Raw genomic sequence first — 23,336 nt, forward strand, 5'->3', positions numbered from 1 at the left:
AGGTTGTCAGAAAGATCTTCCAGAGGTAGGAAACTCCCCAGGTGGACCTGTTTGCCACCAGATAGAACAGGAAGTGTCTGCTCTCTCCAAGGGCTCCTTTCTCCTGTCTTGGGCAGAGTGCCTGACGTACACTTTCCCGTCAATCTCTCTTATCCCCACTCTCCGAAGGCTTTCTCCTGTCTTGGGCAGAGGGCCTGATGTATGCCTTCCTGCCAATCCCTCTTATCGGCAGGACCCTCCTGAAAATGAAGAGGGACAAAGCCAGGGTCATCATGATCACCCCAGCGTGACCTCGCCAGCATTGGTTCGGCATGCTCATGGGATTGGCATCAGCGCCCCCATGAACGCTTCCCAACTGCCCAGATCTGCTCTCAGGATCAAGGGAGGTGACTGCACCCAATCCTCGCCTCCCTCCACCTCACAATGTGGATGCTGTATGGCTGAACCCAGAGGACTGGTGGAAAGTAGAAAACCCTCTACGAGAGTGACTTATCTGGCGAAGTGGAAACGCTTCTCCTGCTGGGTGTTGGAGCAGGGGATCTCCCCGACCCAGTCACCTCTACAGTCCATTCTAGACTACCTGCTTCATTTAAAGCATCAAGACCCAGCCTTCTCCATCAAGGTGCACCAGGCTGCCATTTCAGCCATCCAGGGCAGATCGGTGTTCTCGCTTGAGATGACGATCAGGTTCCTTAAGAGCCTGGAGAGACTCTTTCCACCGGTCCCCCAATGGGACCTCAATCTAGTCCTTTCTAGGCTCACTGGCCCTCCTCTGAGCTGTTAGCCTCCTGCTCTCTTTCACATCTATAGTGGAAAGTTGCCTTACCTGTGGCTAGCGCTTCAGCATGGCGAGTCTCCGAGATTAAAGCCCTTACATCGGAGCCCCCGTACACTGTGTTCTGCAAGGCCATGGTTCAGTTGCGTTCCCACCCGGCTTTCCTGCAAAAGGTGGTGTCACCTTTCCCTATTAATCAGGACACATTTCTCCCAGTTTCCTGCCCGAAGCCCCGTGCACCTAACAAAGAGGGGTGCATGTGCACGCTTCGTGTCAGACGGGCTGTGGCTTTCTACTTAGAGCATACCGTGCCCTTCTGTAAATTGACTAACCTTTTTGTCACGGCGGCTGACCGAATGAAAGCCCTCTCAGTATCCTATCAAAGACTTTCATCTTGGATTACCACCTGCATTCGCACTTGTTACAAGCTGGCGCAGGTCGTACCTCCCCAGATAGTGACGGCCCATTCGACCAGAGCACAGGCATCTTCGGCAGCTGTACTGGCAAAAGTCCCTATCCAGGATATCTGCAGGGCTGCAACATGGTCGTCGGTGCATAGCTTCATGATCCACTATGCCATCACCCAGCAGGCTAGAGATGATGCTGGCTTTGGCAGAGCCGTGTTGCAATTGACACGTCCATGAACTCCTACCCACCTCCGGGGATACTGCTTGTGAGTCACCTAACGTGGAATGGACATGAGCAAGCATTCGAAGAAGAAAAAACGGTTACTAACCTTTTGTAATTGTTTTTCTTCGAGATGTATTCCTTATGTCCATTCCATGACCTGCCCTCCTTCCCCACTGTTGGAGTTCCGGCGAGAAGGAACTGAGGGAGGGAGAGGGTCAGCAGCGTCCCTTATATGGGCGCCAGAGCTGGTCCCCTATGGATACCACTGAGGGAAAAGCTTCCGGCACCGATGTATGTGGCGAGCACACACGCATAACATGGAGTGGACATGAGCAACACATTTCTAACAACAGCAGTTACAAAAGGTTAGTAACCGCTTTTTTCACTTTACTCTCATAAATGTACAATGTGAGGAATAACACCAGGGATGGCATGTGCAGAATGGAAGTTAATTTGGATCTCAAATGTAATGCCCTTTATAGTGATGTGCAAGTGGAAGATTTGATTAGAAGGTATAATACCAGTCACTGAAAGCTTAAACAAAAATGCAGACAGTAACATTATAGATGTAGGACTCAAATCATAGTTGCACTATTTGTACCTATGCTTTCTTAGTTGAGGCACTAGCCCCAGTTCACTTCACAAACCACTGTGTACTGTGGCACAGAAAGATCCCGCAGAGCTGATTTTCGTGGTGTTTTAAGAGAGTGAAAATCCCCATCTTCTTCACTGAAGAAGCACAACTGTTCAGCTCTTGATAGGGTCTTCCCCACAGCTACGCAAGGAGGGCATGTTTGCCAATTACAAAATTTTAAAGATCTAAACTAATGTAGAGGATCCATCCATATTGGTTCTAAAAGATGAATAGCAATTTAATTTTTTTTAAATTCAAAATTTGAGTTTGAGTAGGAAAAAAGGAAATACAGGGGTCAGATGGCTAAAACAAAAAATATACAGTTGGGATGAAAAGAGAGAAAAGAAAAAAAATACTCTGATCTATGATCCTCTAGTGCTATTGTAAATACTATACTTGTGTGTTTTGTACCATGAATTCCTTATCTAGTTACTGTGACCAGCTGAAGATCTCTGAAAGCACCCATGTATTGCAGCCTTTCCTTCCCAGTATCCTGGATGGACTGATCCACTTGGCAGCTCAATTCAGTTCAGAGGTCCTCAATCTTGTGATGGAAACACTTTGCATTGTCTGTACAGTAGACCCAGCATTTACAGCAAATGTGGAGAACAAAATTTGCCCCTTCACCATAGCAATCTTCCTCAAGTACAGTAATGGTATGTGCCCAAAGTGTCTTTTAAATATTGATCTGTCTTTGCTAATGGAGTCTGGTCAAGATTAATCTCCTGCAGGTTACCTGTAAAATTGACATTTGAAGTGTGTATTTAAAATGTACAGAATGACATTTTGGAAATACATTATCCTTAGATTTTAAGGCCAGAAGGAACGATTATCATCTAGTCTGACATCCTGTATAGCACAGGCCAGAGAATTGTGCCCGTTGATTCCTGTATTTAGCCCATTGGCAAGTAGTTCCAAAAATTTGCACTTTATTTCTAACCTGAGTTTGTCTAGTTTCAACTTCCGGCCATTGGATCTTGTTCTGCCTTTGTCTGCTACATTAAAGACCCTTCTGCCATCTAAATCTTTTACCCACATAAGTGCTTATAGACTGTGATCAAGTTCTTTTAACCTTCTCTTTGATAAGGATTTTGCAATAGCTTTCTGCACTATTAGTGAAGTATAAGAACTGGTATGATATGCAGTTGTGTGTGAAAAGAGAACTTTCTTCCACCAGGAATAATGTAGGGGGCAGGCTGACTCATAGGTCAGAAGAGGACATTTTGTATATAAAAGTATGGCTCTTACTGTCCTGAAGTAATAAGTTGAGGTATTAAGTCATTCTGAGGAAGCCATACTATTTTTGCATTCAAGTTTCCCTTTGTTTCCTTAAATGGAGTTTATCCAATAAAATCCCAGATTGGTTACTCTTAGCTGTGTGTTACAGCATACCTTGTTGCCTGAAGCCATCCTCTTACTAGATTTCTGTTAACATTGCACTGTCATCAGTCACTAGTGTGTAGACAAGTCTGCATCCATTGATGAAGGTGGACAGAACAGGTTTTCTAAGGTTGCTCTCATAATCTGAAGTGTTGAATGTATTAAGCTGTTACCCAAGTACTGTGCTGCCTAAATTCTGTTTGAGTCGGTAGAATAAATAGGCAACCTCTGCTGAGAGTGTGGCATGTGCAATAGATGTCAGAATTGACTAAAGAGGTGTTACTTATTAGTAACTAGTCCTGTGAGAGGTACCTCTGAATGTATACACTTCTGGGAATTGGGCTCCCTGCTGCCTTGTGCTCAGAACTCCTTAGCAAGCTGCATCACTTGGTGGAGGCACAGGTGCCCTCTCAGTGTTGAATGTCTGACAGGGGTTCAGGGGAAAAGAACTGAGGCAGAAGCTAGTACATTCCCTTATATGACCACAGCAGTGTCCAGAGACATATAAAGAATTATGAGGAAGAGGGAAAGGCAGGCAGGAAGTGTGCATATACAATTTCACTATCTTAGTATATATTTTTGTTGCCACTTTTTGGAAATTGTAGCAGGCAGTGGAGTCCAGGTGGGGGGTGAACTGAGGAACTGTTAATTTAAAAGGAGGCAACTGACAGAGTGGGAGTAGTCTAGGGCTGGCTCATTGCTCTGTAAGCTTTGTAAGCGTCCTTGTGTGGGCCAAATTGAGAGATAATTAGGACTGGGTGATTAACCAGTTAATGAGGGGATTCAGCTCATCAGTTAAGTGGAAGACAGGGAGAGGGAAGAAAGGGCAAAGAAGATCAGGATCTGAGAGGTGAGATCTCTCCTTCCTCCCTGTGCCTAGGATGTATGCCGAAGCCTGGGAAAAGCCTTTTGGTGATGGGACATTAAGCTGCATAGGATATTGGGAGTAAAGTACACTGGTGAACTTACATAAGAGCATGTGAGTACTGTTTGCACAGAGTAATTCAGGGTGTGCCACCCTGTGACAAATGGGGGCTTATCCAGGATTTCCCATTCCAGTGTAGGCAAAGGACCAGAAAGGGGAGCCAATGAGAAAGCACAGCAGACTCGGCAATATGGAGGAACTTCTGCACTGGGTAATTGAGCAGAAAAAGGAGTTACAGAAAACCTTCCAGGAGTTTTAACAGAGCCAGCACACAAACAGTCCTTGTTATCCCAGACAAGCCTCCACTTGTCACAGGGTGAGCTCCTGCACCCTGACTTTCTTTTGTAAACAGTCCTCACACACACTTACGTAAGTTGCCCGCAGTGTACTTTATTTACAGTGTCATATGGAACTTCATGTTCCATCTCCATAAAGCTTTTCCCAAGCTTCAACATACCCCCTTAGATAAAGGGAGGTGAGGAGGAAAGAGATCTCACCTCTCAGTTCCCGAGTTTCTTTGCCCTTCCTTCTGTCTTTGTCTCCCATTTAACGGTCCCCAGCTGAATTCCCTTGTTAATTGGTTAATCACCCAGACCTCATTAATTATCTCCCAGTTTGGCAGGGATGTTTACGAAGTGCACAGAATGGTGAGCCAGCCCTAGGCTACTCCCACTCTGCCACAGGGTGCCAAGTCCAGCAAGCAGTGTATTAAATTCCATGTAGCCATTCTGGAAATCTCCACAATAAAGACATTCTGATAACAAGCCACGGAAGTGGAATTAGCCATGATGGAGTGGGCCCTCGCTAAGGCATAAATCTATATAATCTTTAATCCACTCTCAGCGTGTTAGTGGAGATGGTATTCCCCTGATGCTGTTTACTATAGACCACAGTCAGAAACTATTCAGAAGGTCAGAGACTATCTAAATGGTTTGGACCTCGGATCCTTTTAACATCTAATGCAGCGTTTTTTAAACTGGGGTCTGTAGGCCCTGCTGATCAATTCGTCCCTATGTTGTAGGGGGATGTCCCAGATGGGTCTGGTTTTGGCTTGGAACCAGATTTGGGAACCATGGACAGCACTGCAGACTTCCCCTTTTCAATGGGAATAGGTTTTAGGACTCAAGAAGGCCTCTTGTGATCATGCTCAGTACTGGACCCATGAGCTGCCTGTTCCAAGGCACCCTCTTGAAGGGCTCACTGCATCGGGAAGGCCTGGAGATGGGCCTGCCATTCTTTTAGAGCCCCTGGTGTAAAGGCTTTGACATAGCTGGCAACACTCAGAAAAGTGTCGATCTCCAAGGTAAAGGAGGCATATGGTGTAGGCATCAGATGCTGGAAAGATAGTGGGGCAAGAGGTACACTGCTTAAACCCCTCTTTTCCATAAGACTAGGATCAGCCATGCCATCGCCAGGCTGAAGTGACTTGAGGTCAATTATACAACAGCATGTAAAATCTAAATGAAGATTGTAAGAAATAAATCGCATGAAAATTAACTATATAAAATTGATTATTTTAGTCAAGTCACAAATCCAGAGTCCTAGACCGAGAGCAAGGTATGTATCTCTGTGATGTGGAGATAGAGAAACTGAGCAGCAAGATGCATTGCTTTATATAACTTTGCCAATCATACATTTAACTTAGCAAAGACATAACAAGATCCAGTGGATGGAAACTGAAGCTAGACAAGTTCAAACTGAAAATAAGCACACAGTTGTTTCTGGGAGGGTGATTATTAGAACAGCCTTCCTAGGGACACAGTGGATTTTCCACCTCCGGGGATCTTTAAATTGAGATTGGATGACAAAGTTATGGACGTGATGCAGGAATCACTGAATTAAATTATAAAAGGAGTACTTGTGGCACCTTAGAGACTAACAAATTTATTTGAGCATAAGCTTATATATATGCTCAAATAAATTGGTTAGTCTCTAAGGTGCCACGAGTACTCTTTTTCGTTTGCGAATACAAACTAACACAGCTGCTACTCTGAAACCTGAATTAAATTATATCACCTGTTATGCAGGAGGTCAAACTAGATCTTTATCATCCGTTCTGACCTTAAAATCTATGCATTTACATCTCTAGCTCTTATGGTTGCAATAAAAATGTTTAAAATATGAGCTTTGTAATGTAGTAATGCCAGCCTGAGTCTCCAGACACCCTTAATCATTATAACTGTATAAGAGAAGTTTCAGAGTAGCAGTCGTGTTAGTCTGTATTCGCAAAAAGAAAAGGAGTACTTGCGGCACCTTAGAGACTAACCAATTTATTTGAGCATAAGCTTTCGTGACCTACAGCTCACTTCATTGGATGCATAAAGTATAAGATAAATGTATAAGAGAAGTTTAACTTGTCATTAAGTTTGATAGCTGTATGTAAACTTCAACTGTTTTATTGTAGAATATCTTAACAGAAACATCAATTTGTTCTGCTTATTTATTGTTGATATTGGGTAGCTATCCAGTGACGTAACTGAGTGCTGGTAGTTGTTTGGGTTGCCTGAATGAGGAATTCAAATGCACCACTGCCAAATTTTAAATTAACTCGTTCCCTTTCTGAAAAAAATCCCCTTCCAAATACTGAAGCCCTAAACTGCTTCCTGTATACCAAAAACCATAACTGTTTTCCGTGTATTTCTAGGTGCCAAAGCTAGGGTTCCCTACCCAGGTGTCAAAACTTCCAACTTTCCCCTGACAATTTCTGTGGTGTAGTTAAACTTTGTCACTGTAAAATTCTGCCCCAGACTGAAGGCTGCAATTTTGTGGATGGCATAAAATTGAGTTCAATACTAAAATCATTTGTATTAAACATTGTACTTACTGCCCTGGTCTGGGGGACGATGAAGGGCAAAGGGGTGAGGGTGAAATGCCACATTATTCCCAGTTCCCTATTGTATCAGATTTATTGTGCAGCATGATACTTGGTTCCTTGGCTACAGACACAAATATACTGAAAGTCTACCTTCATGCACAGAATTGTTTAGTAAATGCCATATAGCCATACAGAAACTGACTGAATTTTCTTCCGATTACTTCTAGTTGCTTAATGAGGCTGAAAGTAAACTGGATGTTCCAGTAAAGACTATTCGTGTAACCTTCTGTAATAAAATTTGCGGTTTACCTTATTGAAATGATAGCAACAAAATTTTAGACCAATACTCATTAGTTTGTCTTAGTAACTGGTGCTTTCTCACTCTAGATCCTGTTGTTGCCTCTCTCGCCCAAGATATCTTTAAGGAGCTAGCACAGATAGAAGCCTGCCAGGGTCCAATGCAGATGAGACTAATCCCAACTCTCGTCAGCATCATGCAGGCTCCTGCTGATAAGATTCCAGCAGGGCTTTGTGCAGTAAGTACTATGGCAAACTATGGTTTAGCTGCAGGTTGGGTTCTTGCTGCACCTATTAAAAGCATTGGCTTTATGCCATTCCATCAACCTGTTTTGGTATGAAAAGAGCAAGAAAGGAAGCTCATAACTACTATTGAGCGATGTCTTCAGTGACTGAGATCTTTCTGTGGGGAAAGAGATCTCCAGGTTTGGAAGAAATGCACATCATAGTCTTTTATCTCTCAGTTGTCTGTCAGCCTTCTTCCAGTCCTTACAAAGTGTCTTTAGCTCTTTCTTACCATTTGAAATAGTGCAACCTATGGAAGTAAGTTTTCTCACAATAGGGCATTCTCCAGTAATGCACATTACATGTCATGAACATGGTACATGCACAGTTTTTAGAACCCAAGCTGTACATATCCTTCCATGTGAGTTTGCACCTTTGTGTACACAATGAAACACCTCACATGTAACTGTGTATATGTAAAATATATAGGATCATGCTTTATATTGAGATTCCATTTATAAAGCATTAATACATGATTAAAATATTTATAATAACCAGCAGAGAGGAGTATATGTTATACCTGGTTATAAGCACATCAGTAGAAGGTGGTTTTATGTCATTCTAACTGGCTGTTATGAATAAGGCTGCATGTCTGTCACGGAGGTCATGGAAGTCACTAATTCTGTGATTTTCCATGACTTTGGCAGCGGCCGGTGGGGCATTTTGGGTGTGGGAGGGGGCTGAAGGATGGGGTGGGGAGTTGACATGCAGGATGGCGCTTACCTCGGGGGAGGCTCCCCAGAAGCGGCTGGCATGTGCCTACAGCTCCTAGGCAGGGGCCCGGGGGCTCTGCCTGCTGCCCCTTCCCATCTGGCGGGTTCAGCTCGCAGAGCTCCCCTGCCTTCCCTCCCCCTAGGAGCTGCAGGGACACATGGAGCTGGGTAGGGAGCCTGCCAGCTGCACCAACCCTCCCCCCAGCACCAGTGGGGGTCCCGTGCCATGCACCCCCACACCCCCCCCAGCACCAGTGGGGGTCCTGGGCTGCGTGCCACCTCCTCCCCTCCATCCCCCCCAGCACCAGTGGGGGTCCTGGGCTATGTGCTGCTGCCTGCTCTCCCTCCTCTCCCCCTCCCCCCAGAACCGGTGGGGGGGCCAGGCCTCGCCCCCAGCACCGGCGGGGGGTCTGAGCCGTACTCCCAGACTGCCCCCGCAGAGCATCCGTGGCCTCCTGGCCCAGGTTTTAGTTAGGGATATAGTACAAGTCATGGACAGGTCACAGGCTGTCCATTTTTGTTTACTGCTTGTGACCTGTCCAGGACTTTTACTAAAAATACCCATGACTAAAACATAGCCTGAGCAGTCTATTGACCTGTCTTACTCTGACAGTTGATTAACCCTTTATTATAACATGCATTATTAATCATCATCCCTTTTAAAATCAAATGGAATGATATAAAGTGTCATCATAGATAAATTTACATATGCACTGTCACACTTCCCAATATTAAACTAAAATTTGAATTAACTAGTAAGGGGAGTCAGTTGTTCTGCACTAACTGCCAGAGCAGGGGCATTTGTGGGTAGTGTCACATGTGATTTGAACAGTTACAAATGGAATGACTACATGCATATTTTTTATGTCGCTCAGCCCAGCCTTTTGAGAACTTGCTTGCGTGTTGAGAAGCACTTTTTAAAATAGCTGATTTTTGTTGAATCCCCTTTTGTGCTTTCTGAGGAAGCTGAAGAGCCCTACTCTTACATTTTAAAGGTGCATAGTTGATGAGAGGAAGAGATATTCAGTCCTCCTGCAGTATTTATAAACGTCCTTTCTGGTTTGGCCTTGGTTCCTTTAGGTGAATCAGATTAATGGAAATGTTTCACCACACAAGCTTTTTAAAATAACTTCAGGTGAAGCTGTATACCAGCAGAACAGTATGTTGTCAAGGGTGACTGTGAAAAGTACCTTTGCTGTGGGCTACCTGCTATCTTCAGACCTCCTTGGTACTTGTGTTTCTGAGGCATGTTACAGGGGTAAAAGCTGAAAAATCTGCTTTGTTTTCTTACAAAGCGTAATCCATCCCATGAAGTCCTATGAAATGGGCATGATCAAAGCCACTTGGACACACACAACTGATGCTAAAAAGCTTCCTTATTTGAAAAAGGGGGTTTAAAAACTACTTGCTGCTGAACGTTGGCCTTCACCTGCTGCCGAAATAATGTGTTTCCTGTACAGGGAAAGAGCTGCTGCTGAATGCTCCATCTGTTGTCATTCAGCTGTCTGCTCCATATCTGTCAAGTGCTGGTGACTGGCAGCAGAGGTTTGATGTGGGTTGGGGGTAGAAATGAGGCTCTGTTCTTAGGAAATCATCCTTATGAGACTCCTGTTCAATCTGCAGTGTGTTTGATGGGTGGCATCTCCAGCACTCACTAGAAACCAAAGCATTTCTCCAACATTTGAAAAGTTTTCAAGAAAACAAACTCAAACACTCCTCTCCCTCCCTCCCTTCTCCCCCCCCCCCCCCCATGTGAGCGAGGCACCACAGGAGAATCTGCACTGTCACTGTTGTGTGCCCTCCCCCCATTATCAGGTAGGCCTTCGAATCTCACCCTGCCCTCCCAGGCTTTGTGGAAATGCTGAGTTACAGTGCAGTGACTGCTGTTTAAAAGAGCTTCTATTTGTGTGCTTTCCCCTTTCAGACTTCTATTGATATATTAACCACTGTTGTGAGGAATACGAAACCTCCTCTTTCCCAGCTCTTGATCTGCCAAGCATTCCCTGCGGTGGCTCAGTGCAGCCTGCACACGGATGACAATGCTACCATGCAGGTAACGTCTATAGGGAAGGGGCAAGGAACTGCAGGGTCATGTCAGTCCAAAGCATTGGATGACACAAGTCAGTCAATTGACATGCTTTATCTAGTCTTTAAGGCAGAGGGGGGCAAACTACAGCCTGCGGACCACATCCGGCCTGCAGGACCCTTCCCTGTGGCCCCTGAGCTCCTGCCAGTGAGCGGGATCAAGACAGGACCACAGAGGAGCCAGCCCAACTCCCCAGAAGCATGGTGAGTGGGCAGAGGCTAGCCCCTGGCCCCTCCCCTTCTGCTCCCCTCCCTCCCTGCCTCCCTCAGTCACAGTTCCCCCAGCACCTGGGCAGCATGACTGCAGCTCCGCCTGGGCAGCACAGCTAAAGTGTGGCCAGACCTGGTGCTCCAGGGCAGCGTGGTCAGGGGAAGCTCTGGGGAGGTGAGGAGCAGGGAGGGTTGCAGGGGGGTGGTCAAGCCCCCTGTTGCCGGGGACAGGGGCAGAGCAAACCAGGGCCCCCATCCACCTCCAGAATGCTTGGCCCCTGTTCCCAGCACTCAAGCCCAGACAGGGAGAGAGCCTTGCCCAACTACCAGGGAGAGCAGCCAAACAAGCAGGGGAAATCTACAGGGAAAGGACTGAGATCCCCTTTCCCCCACCCCACATGGGGTTACATGGGGTGGGGAGAGCAGGGAGGGTTGGATAGGGGGTGGGGGAGGCTCCAGGGATGGTCGGGGGTGGGGAGCAGGGGGGATTGGATAGGGGATGGGCGTCCCGGGGGAATGGTCAGGGGACAGAGAGCAGGGGTGTTTGGATAGGATGCAGGAGTCCCGGGGGGGGGGGGGGGGTTGGTTGGGGGTGGGAGTTCCGGGGGGCTGGAATGGGGGCAGGGGCCAGGCCACACCTTGCTGTTTAGGATGGCATAGCCTCCCCCAGCCTTCCCTACCTGGCCCTCCATACAATTTCTGTACCCGATGTGGCCCTAGGGCCAAAAAGTTTGCCCACCCCTGCTTTAAGGGGTCATTTTGCCTTGTGGGGACTCAGTCTGACCCCACCAGCAGCCACACTGGTGGTTTGCCAGAAGCCTGAGTGCTATTCCTATCTTTTATAAATAATTGCTGCCATCTTCATTTTGGTGCCTGTGGTGAGTTTTGCTAACCCTCCTTTTAACTGGCAGGGCAGGACCAGTCTTGGTCTTTTCTCTTTAGGACTCTGGGGCATGCCATGAACATGTCCCTTTTTTCTCTTGTAATTAACCTGCCTGGCAGAGGCTTTCTGTCAAAGCAGCCTCAGCCTGGGGAGCCCAGGCCTTGCTTCATAGTAGGCAAGTCTCCTGTTAATTTGAGTGGGGGAAAACAGGAGGCAAGGGGGAAAAACAGATTTGATCCCAGTTCCCCTCTTGCACCTGTTGACAGCATTTATCAAAGGAAAGTGGCTAAAGAAGCAGGGCGAGTGGAAATGCTCAGGCAGGCTTCACTGCCTGCTATTGGTCCCTGATTTCCTCGGAACACCTAACTCTCTCTGAGTAGTGGTTGCTTTTCTGCTGCTCCCCCATCCTGGCCAGTTCCTGCCTCACCATACTTTCTTCCTTTGCCTCTCCACCATACTCCCAGAGCCTTTACAGGTGAGTAGGGAAGGGGCATGAGCACCTTTTGTGCTCCACCTACCGATAGCCCCTGCTGCTGCCTGATGAGGTCATCATAGCAGCTCTAAGCAAGGAATTGGGACTTTCAGGGTTATAGGAAGCAAGGCCTTTTGAGCCTTCCAGCTTCTTAAACATGTTTGTGAATAGACCAAGGTGGGTCAGTTACTCACCCTGACCTTCAAACAGAGAAAAGCAACTTTGTGGTTCCAACTTCCGTTTCTCACGTGGGTGGGGCCCATGGAAAGAGGTCACGTTGAGCAGTGCTCCAGCGAGAATAAGGTGAATACGGTATGCCGGATTGCTGAACTGCAATCTTTTTTGAAACAGAGCGCTTTACTGTAGAAATCTGGGTCATGTTTGCCCCTCATGCTACTCTCTAGCTACCCCGGACTCTAGCTGTTTGGAATCTCTTGGAATGTATCTGCATACTAGATTAATGAAACAGAATTGCAGATACTTGCACTCCAGGTCTTCTGAGCACTGGATTTCTCACAGCTGCCACCATTTTACCCATCACACGCATCTTGTTTACTAATTCTTTCTTCCTGTTTAAAGTGCTTTGTGCTGTGGTGAAATGGGTTTTCTCCTTGGTTACTTGGGGGTGCCCACAACATATAGTTGGTTTTGAGAGTCTGACAGTTCTAACACAGTAATTCTCTCTCTTGCATTCAGAATGGTGGTGAGTGTCTGCGTGCATACGTCTCAGTAGCACTAGAACAGATTGCACAATGGCATGATGAGCAAGGCCACAATGGGCTGTGGTATGTCATGCAGGTGGTGAGCCAACTCCTGGATCCACGGACCTCAGAGTTCACAGCTGCCTTTGTGGGCAGACTAGTCTCCACACTGATTTCCAAGGCAGGAAGTGAGCTGGGAGAAAACCTGGACCAGATTCTGAGAGCAATCCTTAGCAAAATGCAACAAGCAGAGACACTCAGTGTAATGCAGGTGAGCAGGCTGGGAGGCCACTGGAAACAATGGTTCCAAGTTTCAGGAACTAAAGTATAAGTTTACATTACATGCCTGCAAATCCACTACGTATGCAATTGCAGATTCTAGGTATGCTACAAAAATGGCTATCCTGTGGACATAGTTTCCTGCCTTGAGGGATCAAAGGAATATGAATTTAAAGCCTTTCATCACGTATGTTGTAAGCCATCTCCTGACTTTGGCACTTCTTACTGAAATTTCAGTTGAGGTGTACTTGAGATCTAGAAATATCTCTTAGTCTCTTCTAGAAGTTGAGTGGTGTTTTCTTATAGAACAGTAAGTAGGCAAATATCAAGTAGAAGTAAAGAGATGGTGTTACCACTATATAACACAGTAGTGAAGCCGTTACTGGAATACTATGTCTTGTTTTATTATCTGTTACACAAAACAATGCTGGTAAACTAGGGTCATTGAAATATATTTTAATGCAGCCGAATGCAAGGTCATCTAAGAAAAAAGAATGTAGGCCCTACTCACAGAATAGGGGGACTGTGTCCTAGAAGCAATGACTCTGCAGAGGGTATAGGGATCATGGTGTATTGCCACAGCATCCCATTGGGAGCTCACGTTCAGTTGGTGAAGAGAGCTAATGCAGTCCTAAGATGTATAAACAGGAAGATTTGATAGCATCTGGATTTTTAATATAGCACTCAAATGCATAACAAGATCTAGTTTCTGGAAGCTGAGACTAAATGGATTAAGAGTAGAAATAAGGTGCACATTTTTAACAGACAATAATTGACTGTTAGAACAACTCACCTAAGGATGATGTCTTCTCCATCAATCAAGATGGGAGTTGTTTCTAAAAGGTACTCTAGCTCAGTGGTTCTCAAACTTTCTACTAAGGCAACCCACCAACTACATTTTGTTCTTTTTGGGGGACCCACCATTATTCCTGGTTCTCCTCAGCCCTCCAAGCCACCTGCTTGGCTCCTCCAGCCCCATTGCTCTCACTTTCCCACCTCTGTCCCCTCTTGGAGCCCCAGCTGATCCCTCTCTCCCTGCAGAGGGGCTGTGATTGCTACTAGGTGGTTGACTAGCCACTCGCTGGCTCTGGCCACTTTCTCTGGACTACTACTGCCCAGATCCCTCTCCCTACGCTGCTGTCTGGGGGAAGTGAGAGCCCTAGGGTGGAAGGGAGCGCCTCCAGGACGTATGCAGCCCACTTAGACCCTTCTGTGACCCACTAGTGGATCCAGGACCCTCCATGTGGGAAACACTGCTCTAACTCCACCAGAAGTTACTGGGTTTGGTGCAGGAATAAGTAGGTGAAATTCTGTTTGTGAAACTAGATCATCATAATGATCCTACTAGCCTTAAAAATCTATACATTGATAGTGCTGGAGTGTGAGGAAAAATAAGATCTTCCTAGGTCATTACTTTTATGCTCTACCCTACCCTGTCTGAAGCCCCTTAATACAGTGTGCGCCAAATGTCCTTTATTTTGTTGCCTGCTCAGGAGGAGAGGAGGTGTTTTTATGACAGCTGTCCCCAAGTATAGCAGTAGGGTAGTGAGAGGGATAAAATATTCCTTTTTAAGAACGTAAAAGCATTTGTTTGCAGTTGCTAACAGCACCTTTCCCATTGGTCAGTTGCAAAAATCTCATCCTCGCGCCCACTGAAGTGGGACAGGTGGAGATACTTGTAGTCCTGTGACTTCTGTAGTGCACTTTTCAGGTCAGTGTCCCAAGACCCTGGGAATCTGAAGAAGCTGTGCAGCTGCATTCTAATCAAACAAACAGTCTATTTAAAAAACTTAGATTCCTACTTTTCTTATTAAAGTTTAAGAATATTGTTCATTTTTAACTGCTTGGTCTTTGAGTCAGAACCTTGGAAAGCTACACCGTGTAACCAAAAACTGAAAGTTTTAGGAAGGTGGACAAAGCTGTTACTAAGCCAGGTGGTTCATCTCCACTGGCGAAATGCTACTGGGTTGGGTTTCATGAGAAGGGGGAATGAGTATAGTCTTGCAGTGAAAGCACTGGGCTAGGACTTGGGAGATAGACTTGGTGTATGTCTGTGGGCAAGTGACTTAATGTCTATGCCTCAACCGGAAAAGGGATGAGAGCCTTTCTCCCACTCTGTCTCTCTTGTCTGTTTAGGTTGGAAGCTCTTCAGGGCAGGGACTGTCTCTGCCTATATGTTACAGCATCCAGCACAATGGTGCCCTGATCTTTGTTGCATCTTCTAGGTGCTACCGTGATATATATCATTTTTTCTGGTGGAGAGCCCAGTGCCAGCTCTCCTGGTTTAGTCATTTTTGTCCTTGCTTTAGGAGGGCTTATGGGTTTCAGATGCAAGTGAGTAGTTTAATTTGTCCTGTCTCGTTCTGTGGGCTAAATAAGGTGGCAAGCACTCGCTCCTACTCTAATTCACTTGCTTTCTTGGCTAGTGGACAGGCTTGCAGGGATCTGTATGCCTTTTAGTGTTAGCAAACGCATGAAGCCTCCGGGGGTTTGGTAAAGAGAAAACACTTAATTGTTAGGTTATTACATATGTACAGCTAGTGTTCTTTTTTTCTTTTGTAGTCCTTGATCATGGTATTTGCTCACCTGGTTCACTCCCAGCTGGAGCCCTTGTTAGAGTTCCTGAGTAGTCTCCCTGGGCCAACTGGCAAGCCTGCTTTGGAATTTGTAATGGCTGAATGGATGAGTCGGCAGCATTTGTTCTATGGACAATATGAAGGCAAAGTCAGGTAAGATAGTTCATAAGCCAAATGCTTGTACTATCTCTACAGCATATTAGCTGCTTGCCCCGTTATATTTTGTAGCTAGGTGCACTTGGTGGTGGGGTAAATTGTAAGCCAGCTGGAACAAGAAACCAACTCTGCTCCAATGCTGGACTGAAATCTCTTCCTCCTTTGCTAAATGGCAGCTCTGTATATGGAGAGGTAGGAAAACATTTGCAGAACTGGAAACAGTCTGGGTTTTTTTCCTCTTACTCCCTCATCTTTTTTGTGCAAGAGCAGATGCCCAGCTGACTGTAGAATGTACTTTAAAGAATTCATAGGGAAGGAGTTGGGAGAGATTTAAAATGCGAGAACTGGTGAACACAGCTCATGGAAGTGATTATCATTTATATTTACTGTTTCAAAGCACTGTACAAGGTAATTGTTCAGGGTTTCTCAAAAGATGTTAGGTGTCTTCACAATAGTGTAATAGAATCCACATAATCAGTAGGGACAAGAGGAAAATCAACTGAAATGTGATACCCTGTCTAGAATTGACTTTTCAGAACTTCAATCTGTACACCTGTTTTCCCAGTGAAAGCTGGGTTTTAGTGCTTGATACAGCATCCAAGAACTTGAAGTGTGTTGTCAGCTTAGATTTAAGTTGTGCCTCAACTGATCTCTTTGCATTATAGAGGAGGGTTAAACCTAACACTCACCAGATTATTAAACTTATTTTTCTTCGAGTACTTGCTTGTGTTGATTCCATTCTGGGGGGGGGGGTGTGCGCACGCGCCCGCATGCAGTTGTCAGAGATTTTTGCCTTAGTGGTATCTGTAGGGTTGGCTGTGGCGCCTGCTTGAGTGCCATGCTCATGTGTTGGTATATTAGGCACCACCAACTATACGCCCTCTCAGTTTCTTATTACTCCCCATGACGGTTGGAGCGCTTTGTCTTACAGATCACAAGAGCATTAGCAGTTCTTTAGAGCTTTTGTTATCTTCTTTGTACATAGTTTGTAGGTATTTAGTTAGCCATTAGGTCAAGTGTTAGGTTAGCTGGTAGTTAGAGTCCCGGCTGTCTTCAAGTCACCAGGGCCTGGTGAAATGCATCCTAGAACACTCAAGGAATTGACTGAGGAGATATCTGAGCCATTAAGGATTATCTTTGAGAAGTCATGGATGACTGGAGAGATTCCAGAAGACTGGAAAAGGGCAAATATAGTGCCCATCTATAAAAAGGGAAATAAGGACAACCCGGGAAATTAGACCGGTCAGCTTAACTTCTGTACCTGGAAAGATAATGGAGAAAACATCTAGAAGATGAGAAGCTGATAAGTAACATTCAGCATGGATTTGTCAAGAACAAATCGTGTCAAACCAACCTGATAGCTTTCTTTGACAGGGTAACAAGCCTCGTGGATAGGGAAGAAATGGTAGATGTGGTATATCTTGACTTTAGTAAGGCTTTTGGTACTGTCTCTCATGACCTTCTCATAAACAAACTAGGGAAATACAACCTTATAGATCCTCTATAAGGTGGGCACATAACTGGTTGGAAAATGGTTCCCAGAGAGTAGTTATCAGTGGTTCACAGTCATGCTGGAAGGGCATAACAAGTGCGGGGATCAGTTCTGGGTCTGGTTCTGTTCAATATCTTGATCAATGATTTAGATAATGTCATAGAGAGTACACTTTTAAAGTTTGCAGATGATATCAAGCTGGGAGGGGTTACAAGTGCTTTGGAGGATAGGATTAAAATTTCAAAATGATCTGGACAAACTGGAGAAATGGTCTGAAGTAAATAGGATGAAATTCAATAAGGACAAATACAAAGTATTCATTTAGGAAGGAACAATCAGTTGCGCACATAAAAAATGGGAAATGACTGCCTAGGAAGGATTACTGTAGAAAGGGATCTGTGGGTCATAGTGGACCACAAGCTAAATATGAGTCAACAGTGTAACACTGTTGCAAAAAAAGCAAACATCTTTCTGGGATGTATTAGCAGGAGTGTTGTAAGCAAGACACGAGAAGTAATTCTTCTGCTCTACTCCATGCTGATTAGACCCCAACTGGAGTATTGTGTCCAGCTCTGGGTGCCACATTTCAGGAAGGATGTGGACAAATTGGAGAGAGTCCAGAAAAGAGCAACAAAAATGATTAAAGGTCTAGAAAACATCACCTATGAGGGAAGATTGAAAAAACTGGGTTTGTTTAGTCTGGAAAAGAGAAGACTGAAAGGGGACATAAGTTTTCAAGTATGTAAAAGGTTGTTACAAGGAGGAGGAAGAAAAATTTTTCTTAACCTCTGAGGATAGTACAAGAAGCAATGGGCTTAAATTGCAGCAAGGGAGGTTTAGGTTGGACATTAGGAAAAACTTCCCAACTGTCAGGGTGGTTAAGCACTGGAATAAATTGCCTAGGGAGGTTGTAGAATCTCCATCATTGGAGATTTTTAAGAGCAGGTTAGACAAACACTTGTCAGGAATGGTTGAGATAATTAGTCCTGCCACAAGTGCAGAGGATTGGACGGGATGACCTCTTGAGGACCCTTCCAGTTCTATGATCCTAGGATCAGGTACGGCGGCATCTTGATCTGGTCTGTTCCTCCTGTCACGACCTGGGACTGTTAATAAACAAGATAAAGTCAACCTTATCCACAGTGCAGTGCATAGAATTCATTGGAGTGGTCCTAGACTCTACTCGTGCCAGAGCCTTCCTCCCTGAGGTTCAGTTCCAAGTCATAGCGGACTTCACCGTGTACATGCAAGCCCACCCTCCCACCACCGCTCACACATGCCTGTGGTTATTGGGACACATGGTGGCCTGCACTTGGTCCGCCTCAGGTCCCTGCAGGCGTGGTTGGCATTGGTCTACATCCCCAACTGGCACAGCATGGAGCCATCCCTCTGTGGAGAAAGAGGTGGCTAGGGACTATTTAGAAAAGCTGGACATGCACAAGTCCATGGGCCGGACGCGTTGCATCCGAGAGTGCTAAAGGAATTGGCGGCTGTGATTGCAGAGCCATTGGTCATTATCTTTGAAAAGAGTGGATGTATTGTTTCTTGACTTTAGCAAAGCTTTTGACACGGTCTCCCACAGTATTCTGGTCAGCAAGTTAAAGAAGTACAGGCTGGATGAATGCACTATAAGGTGGGTAGAAAGTTGGCTAGATTGTCGGGCTCAACGGGTAGTGATCAATGGCTCCATGTCTAGTTGGCAGCCGGTGTCAAGTGGAGTGCCCCAGGGGTCGGTCCTGGGGCCAGTTTTGTTCAATATCTTCATAAATGATCTGGAGGATGGTGTGGATTACACTCTCAGCAAATTTGCGGATGATACTAAACTGGGAGGAGTGGTAGATACGCTGGAGGGCAGGAATAGGATACAGAGGGACCTAGACAAATTGGAGGATTGGGCCAAAAGAAATCTGATGAGGTTCAATAAGGATAAGTGCAGGGTCCTGCACTTAGGACGGAAGAACCCAATGCACAGCTACAGACTAGGGACCGAATGGCTAGGCAGCAGTTCTGCGGAAAAGGACCTAGGGGTGACAGTGGGCAAGAAGCTGGATATGAGTCAGCAGTGTGCCCTTGTTGCCAAGAAGGCCAATGGCATTTTGGGATGTATAAGTAGGGGCATAGCGAGTAGATTGAGGGACGTGATCGTCCCCCTCTATTCGACATTGGTGAGGCCTCATCTGGAGTACTGTGTCTAGGTTTGGGCCCCACACTACAAGAAGGATGTGGATAAATTGGAGAGAGTCCAGCAAAGGGCAACAAAAATGATTAGGGGTCTGGAACACATGACTTATGAGGAGAGGCTGAGGGAACTGGGATTGTTTAGTCTGCAGAAGAGAAGAATGAGGGGGGATTTGATAGCTGCTTTCAACTACCTGAAAGGTGGTTCCAGAGAGGATGGTTCTAGACTATTCTCAGTGGTAGAAGAGGACAGGACAAGGAGTAATGGTCTCAAGTTGCAGTGGGGGAGGTTTAGGTTGGATATTAGGAAAAACTTTTTCACTAGGAGGGTGGTGAAACACTGGAATGCGTTGCCTAGGGAGGTGGTGGAATCTCCTTCCTTAGAAGTTTTTAAGGTCAGGCTTGACAAAGCCCTGGCTGGGATGATTTAATTGGGGATTGGTCCTGCTTTTGAGCAGGGGGTTGGACTAGATGACCTCCTGAGGTCCCTTCCAACCCTGATATTCTATGATTCTATGAACACACTTCAAGTCACCTAAAATGGAATCCACATGAGAAAACACTCAAAGCAGAAAAACCGGATACCTACCTTTTGTAACAGTTGTTCTTTGAGATGTGTTGCTCATGTCCATTGCATTACCCATTCTTACCCTTCTGTCGGAGTTGCTGGCAAGAAGGAAATGAGAGGGCGTAAGGTCGTTGGCGCCTAATATACCACTGAATGAGTGCGGCACTCAAGGGGGCACCACAGCCGACCCTACGGATACTGCTAAGGTAAAAGTCTCTGACAACTTCACGCAGGCGCACACGTACCTAGAATGGAATGGACATGAGCAACGCATCTCGAATAACCACAGTTACAAAAGATAGGTGACCGTTTTTTCTTTCCTGGTAAGTTCAGTGCACTAAAGTTATGGGGCAAACTGGCAACCGTTAAAATAATCAAGAAAATCATGCTGTCCAAAATGAAAGCACACAAATGAATAACTAGATTAGGAGGCAATTTGGTGTAGTGAATGGGGCACTGGGTCAGAAGACCTGGATTCTGTTCTCAGTTCTGTCATTGACCTGCTGTGACCTTGAGAAATCTACTTCATTTCTCTCTATCATTGTTTACCCTTCCATTCTTTGTCTTGTCTGTTTAGATTGTAAAATCATTAGGCAGGGATTGTTTCCCACTGTGTGTGTGTATGGTGCTTAGCACAATGGGGCCCCAATCTCAGTTATTTACTGAAGTGCTCACAATGTGCTAGGTGCTTTCTGAATACTCAAGGACAATCCCTTCTCAGAGAGCCATGTAATCCAAGGATAAAGTAGACAGAGGTTAGAAAAGGATACAAGAACAATAGGCAAATTATATGCAAGTTAGATGCAAGTCAATTCAATTCAGTATAAGCAGCATGGTGGAAGTGGTTCTTTTAGAGGGGCTTAAACAAGGACAGGAGAGGCTCAGGGAACTGGGCTTGTTTAGTCTGCAGAAGAGAAGAGTGAGGGGGGGTTTGATAGCAGCCTTTAACTACCTGAATCGTGGTTCCAAAGAGGATGGAGCTTGGCTGTTCTCACTGGTGACAGATGACGGAACAAGAAGCAATGGTCTCAAGTTGCAGTGGGGGAGGTTTAGGTTGGATATTAGGAAAAACTATTTCACTAGGAGGGTGGTGAAGCACTGGAATGGGTTACCTAGGGAGGTGGTGGAATCTCCATCCTTAGAGGTCTTTAAGGCCCAGCTTGACAAAGCCTTGGCTGGGATGATTTAGTTGGGGTTGATCCTGCTTTGAGCAGGGGGTTGGACTAGATGACCTGCTGAGGTCTCTTCCAGCCCGAATCTTCTATGATCCTAAGATAGGATAGGAGCTTTGTGGATGAGTCCAGGGAGAGCCTACCATGCTGAGGGAACTGTGCAGAAGATTTGTAGATGGTTATGTAAGAATCTGCCAGACAAGGCTGGGAGCATTGGTAAAGCAGAGGAGAAGGGGAGCAACATGAACCTTGATTAGGGAAAGGTGGAGCTGAGCTTTGCAGGGCATGGTAAATTTAAATTTGAGATTTGTGGAACCAGTAGAGGGGGTTCTGAAGGAGACATCACTTTCGCAAGACTATGATCAATTTTGTACAAAGTATGTCTTGTGAGGTGTCATTTGAAAACTCATCTACTGAGCATTATTGTCCTGGTAAAATGTGTGTACCAATGTTGTGTGTAAAGTTGTACGATTTTACTGTATTACATTGCTGAGACATGCTTGACGTTTAGAAAAGCAGCCCAAACCAGTTTCCTCGGAGACAAAAGGTTAGCCAGCACCTCAGCCAGGTGTCAACACAATCAAGTGTACTATTGCTGGGTTGAGTGGCCATTCTTTGGCAGGAAGAAGGGTGTGAGCAAGACATTTACCTCTTGGCAGACAGACTTGCTGTCACCTGAACCCCTGTTGGAAATGATTCTCAAAGAAGAGAAATGCTGTAAGGGAGAACAGAGGACACACATCACCTCTCTCTCTGCACGGCATCAATAACGTTTGAAACACAAAGGAAGCGTCATTGAACTGGGGGAGTGGCCCCGACTGAAGGAGTTGAGCCAGTAAAACCATGGTGGTGAGAAAACCTTTGCTTTGAATTCATTTAGCTTTCTAAATTAGGTATTAGTTTGTATTTTATCTTTTATTTCTTTGTAAGCAATTCTGACTTTTATGCCTCATTACTTGTAATCATTTAAAATCTATCTTTCTGTAGTTAATAAACTTGTTTTATTGTTTACCTAAACCAGTGTGTTTGGATTGAAGTGTTTGGGACCCTCCATTTGAGATAACAAGATTTGTGCATATCATTTTCTATTAATTAAATGATGAACTTGCTATGAGCTTGTACCACACAGAAGGAAAGAGCTGGGCAGTACAAGATGCACATTTCTGGGGACAAGTCCAGGACTGGGAATTTGCTGGCTTTGCTCTGCAATATAATTCAGGAGTGGCTGGCTAGAAGCACTCATATATTCAGCTGAGAGTGATTTTGCATGTTGGAGGTTGTGTGAGAGCAGACCAGGAGTGGTGGTTCTCACAGTAAAGCAGTGTAAAAAGGGCACCCCAGGTTGGAGAGCTGAGGGGACACAGCTGTCCATCAGTCCAGATTGTACCCTGGGGAATGTCACAGTGACATGATCAAATTGATGGTCACAGAAAATGTCTTTGGCTGCATTTCATTTGGATTTAAGAGGAGCAAAGCATTAATTTGGAGTCCAGAGAGGAGGATGAAATAGTAGTCAAGGAGAGACAAGGGGCTGAATGAGAGAGTTGGCTGTAGAAATAAAAAGGATGGATCTTAGCAACAATGAGGAGGTAGAATCAACAGTTTGGCTATGGCCAGGATATGTTGGGCAAAAAATCAAAATAATCTTGAGATTGGAAACCTTAAGTAGAATGGAGAGTGATGAGGAAGGAGGGGAGTGGAGAGAATTTGGAAGGGAAGAGCAGTTCTGTCTTGGCCATCTGCAATTTAAGATAACAAGAAAACCAAAAGGAGATGTCAGGAGAAAAGCAGAGATTTGTGGGATTAGCTGGAAGGAGACAGGTCAGTTGTAGAGAAATAGTTTTGCAAGTCATCTGCATAGAAATGATAGCTGAAGCCTTGTGAGCTGATGATCATCCAGTGGAAGGGTGGAAAGTGAGAAAAGCAAAGAAAGGGCCAAGGACAGAGCCCTCGGAGTGAGCGGGGTGAGGAGGATCCACCAAAAGCGAGAGAGAAGAAACTGTAACAGAGATAAGAGGAAAAACCAGGAAGAAACAATGGGTAAAACTTTCAAAAGCACCTAGGTCACATTTTTAAAAGACTGGGCCACTTAGGAGCAAGAGTCCAATTG

General features: G+C 45.4%; 1 protein-coding gene across 2 annotated transcripts in view; it reads left to right on the forward strand.

Annotated features, from left to right (window-relative positions):
* The window catches only part of IPO9 (importin 9), a 167,123-nt gene that overhangs the window by 117,583 nt on the left and 26,204 nt on the right, over positions 1–23,336 (forward strand). Inside the window, exons 15-20 of one of the 2 annotated variants that reach the window (XM_077839191.1) lie at positions 2,469–2,695; positions 7,547–7,695; positions 10,379–10,507; positions 12,801–13,076; positions 15,647–15,813; positions 21,886–22,243. In XM_077839191.1, coding sequence (XP_077695317.1) covers positions 2,469–2,695; positions 7,547–7,695; positions 10,379–10,507; positions 12,801–13,076; positions 15,647–15,813; positions 21,886–21,922 — 985 coding nt within the window. In that variant the 3' untranslated portion in view covers positions 21,923–22,243. Of the gene's footprint in view, positions 1–2,468; positions 2,696–7,546; positions 7,696–10,378; positions 10,508–12,800; positions 13,077–15,646; positions 15,814–21,885; positions 22,244–23,336 lie in introns of those variants that run through there. The other variant, XM_077839190.1, reaches the window with a different exon arrangement.

Source organism: Eretmochelys imbricata, chromosome 21 (genome assembly GCF_965152235.1).
Source record: "Eretmochelys imbricata isolate rEreImb1 chromosome 21, rEreImb1.hap1, whole genome shotgun sequence".
Lineage (NCBI taxonomy): Eukaryota > Metazoa > Chordata > Testudines > Cheloniidae > Eretmochelys > Eretmochelys imbricata.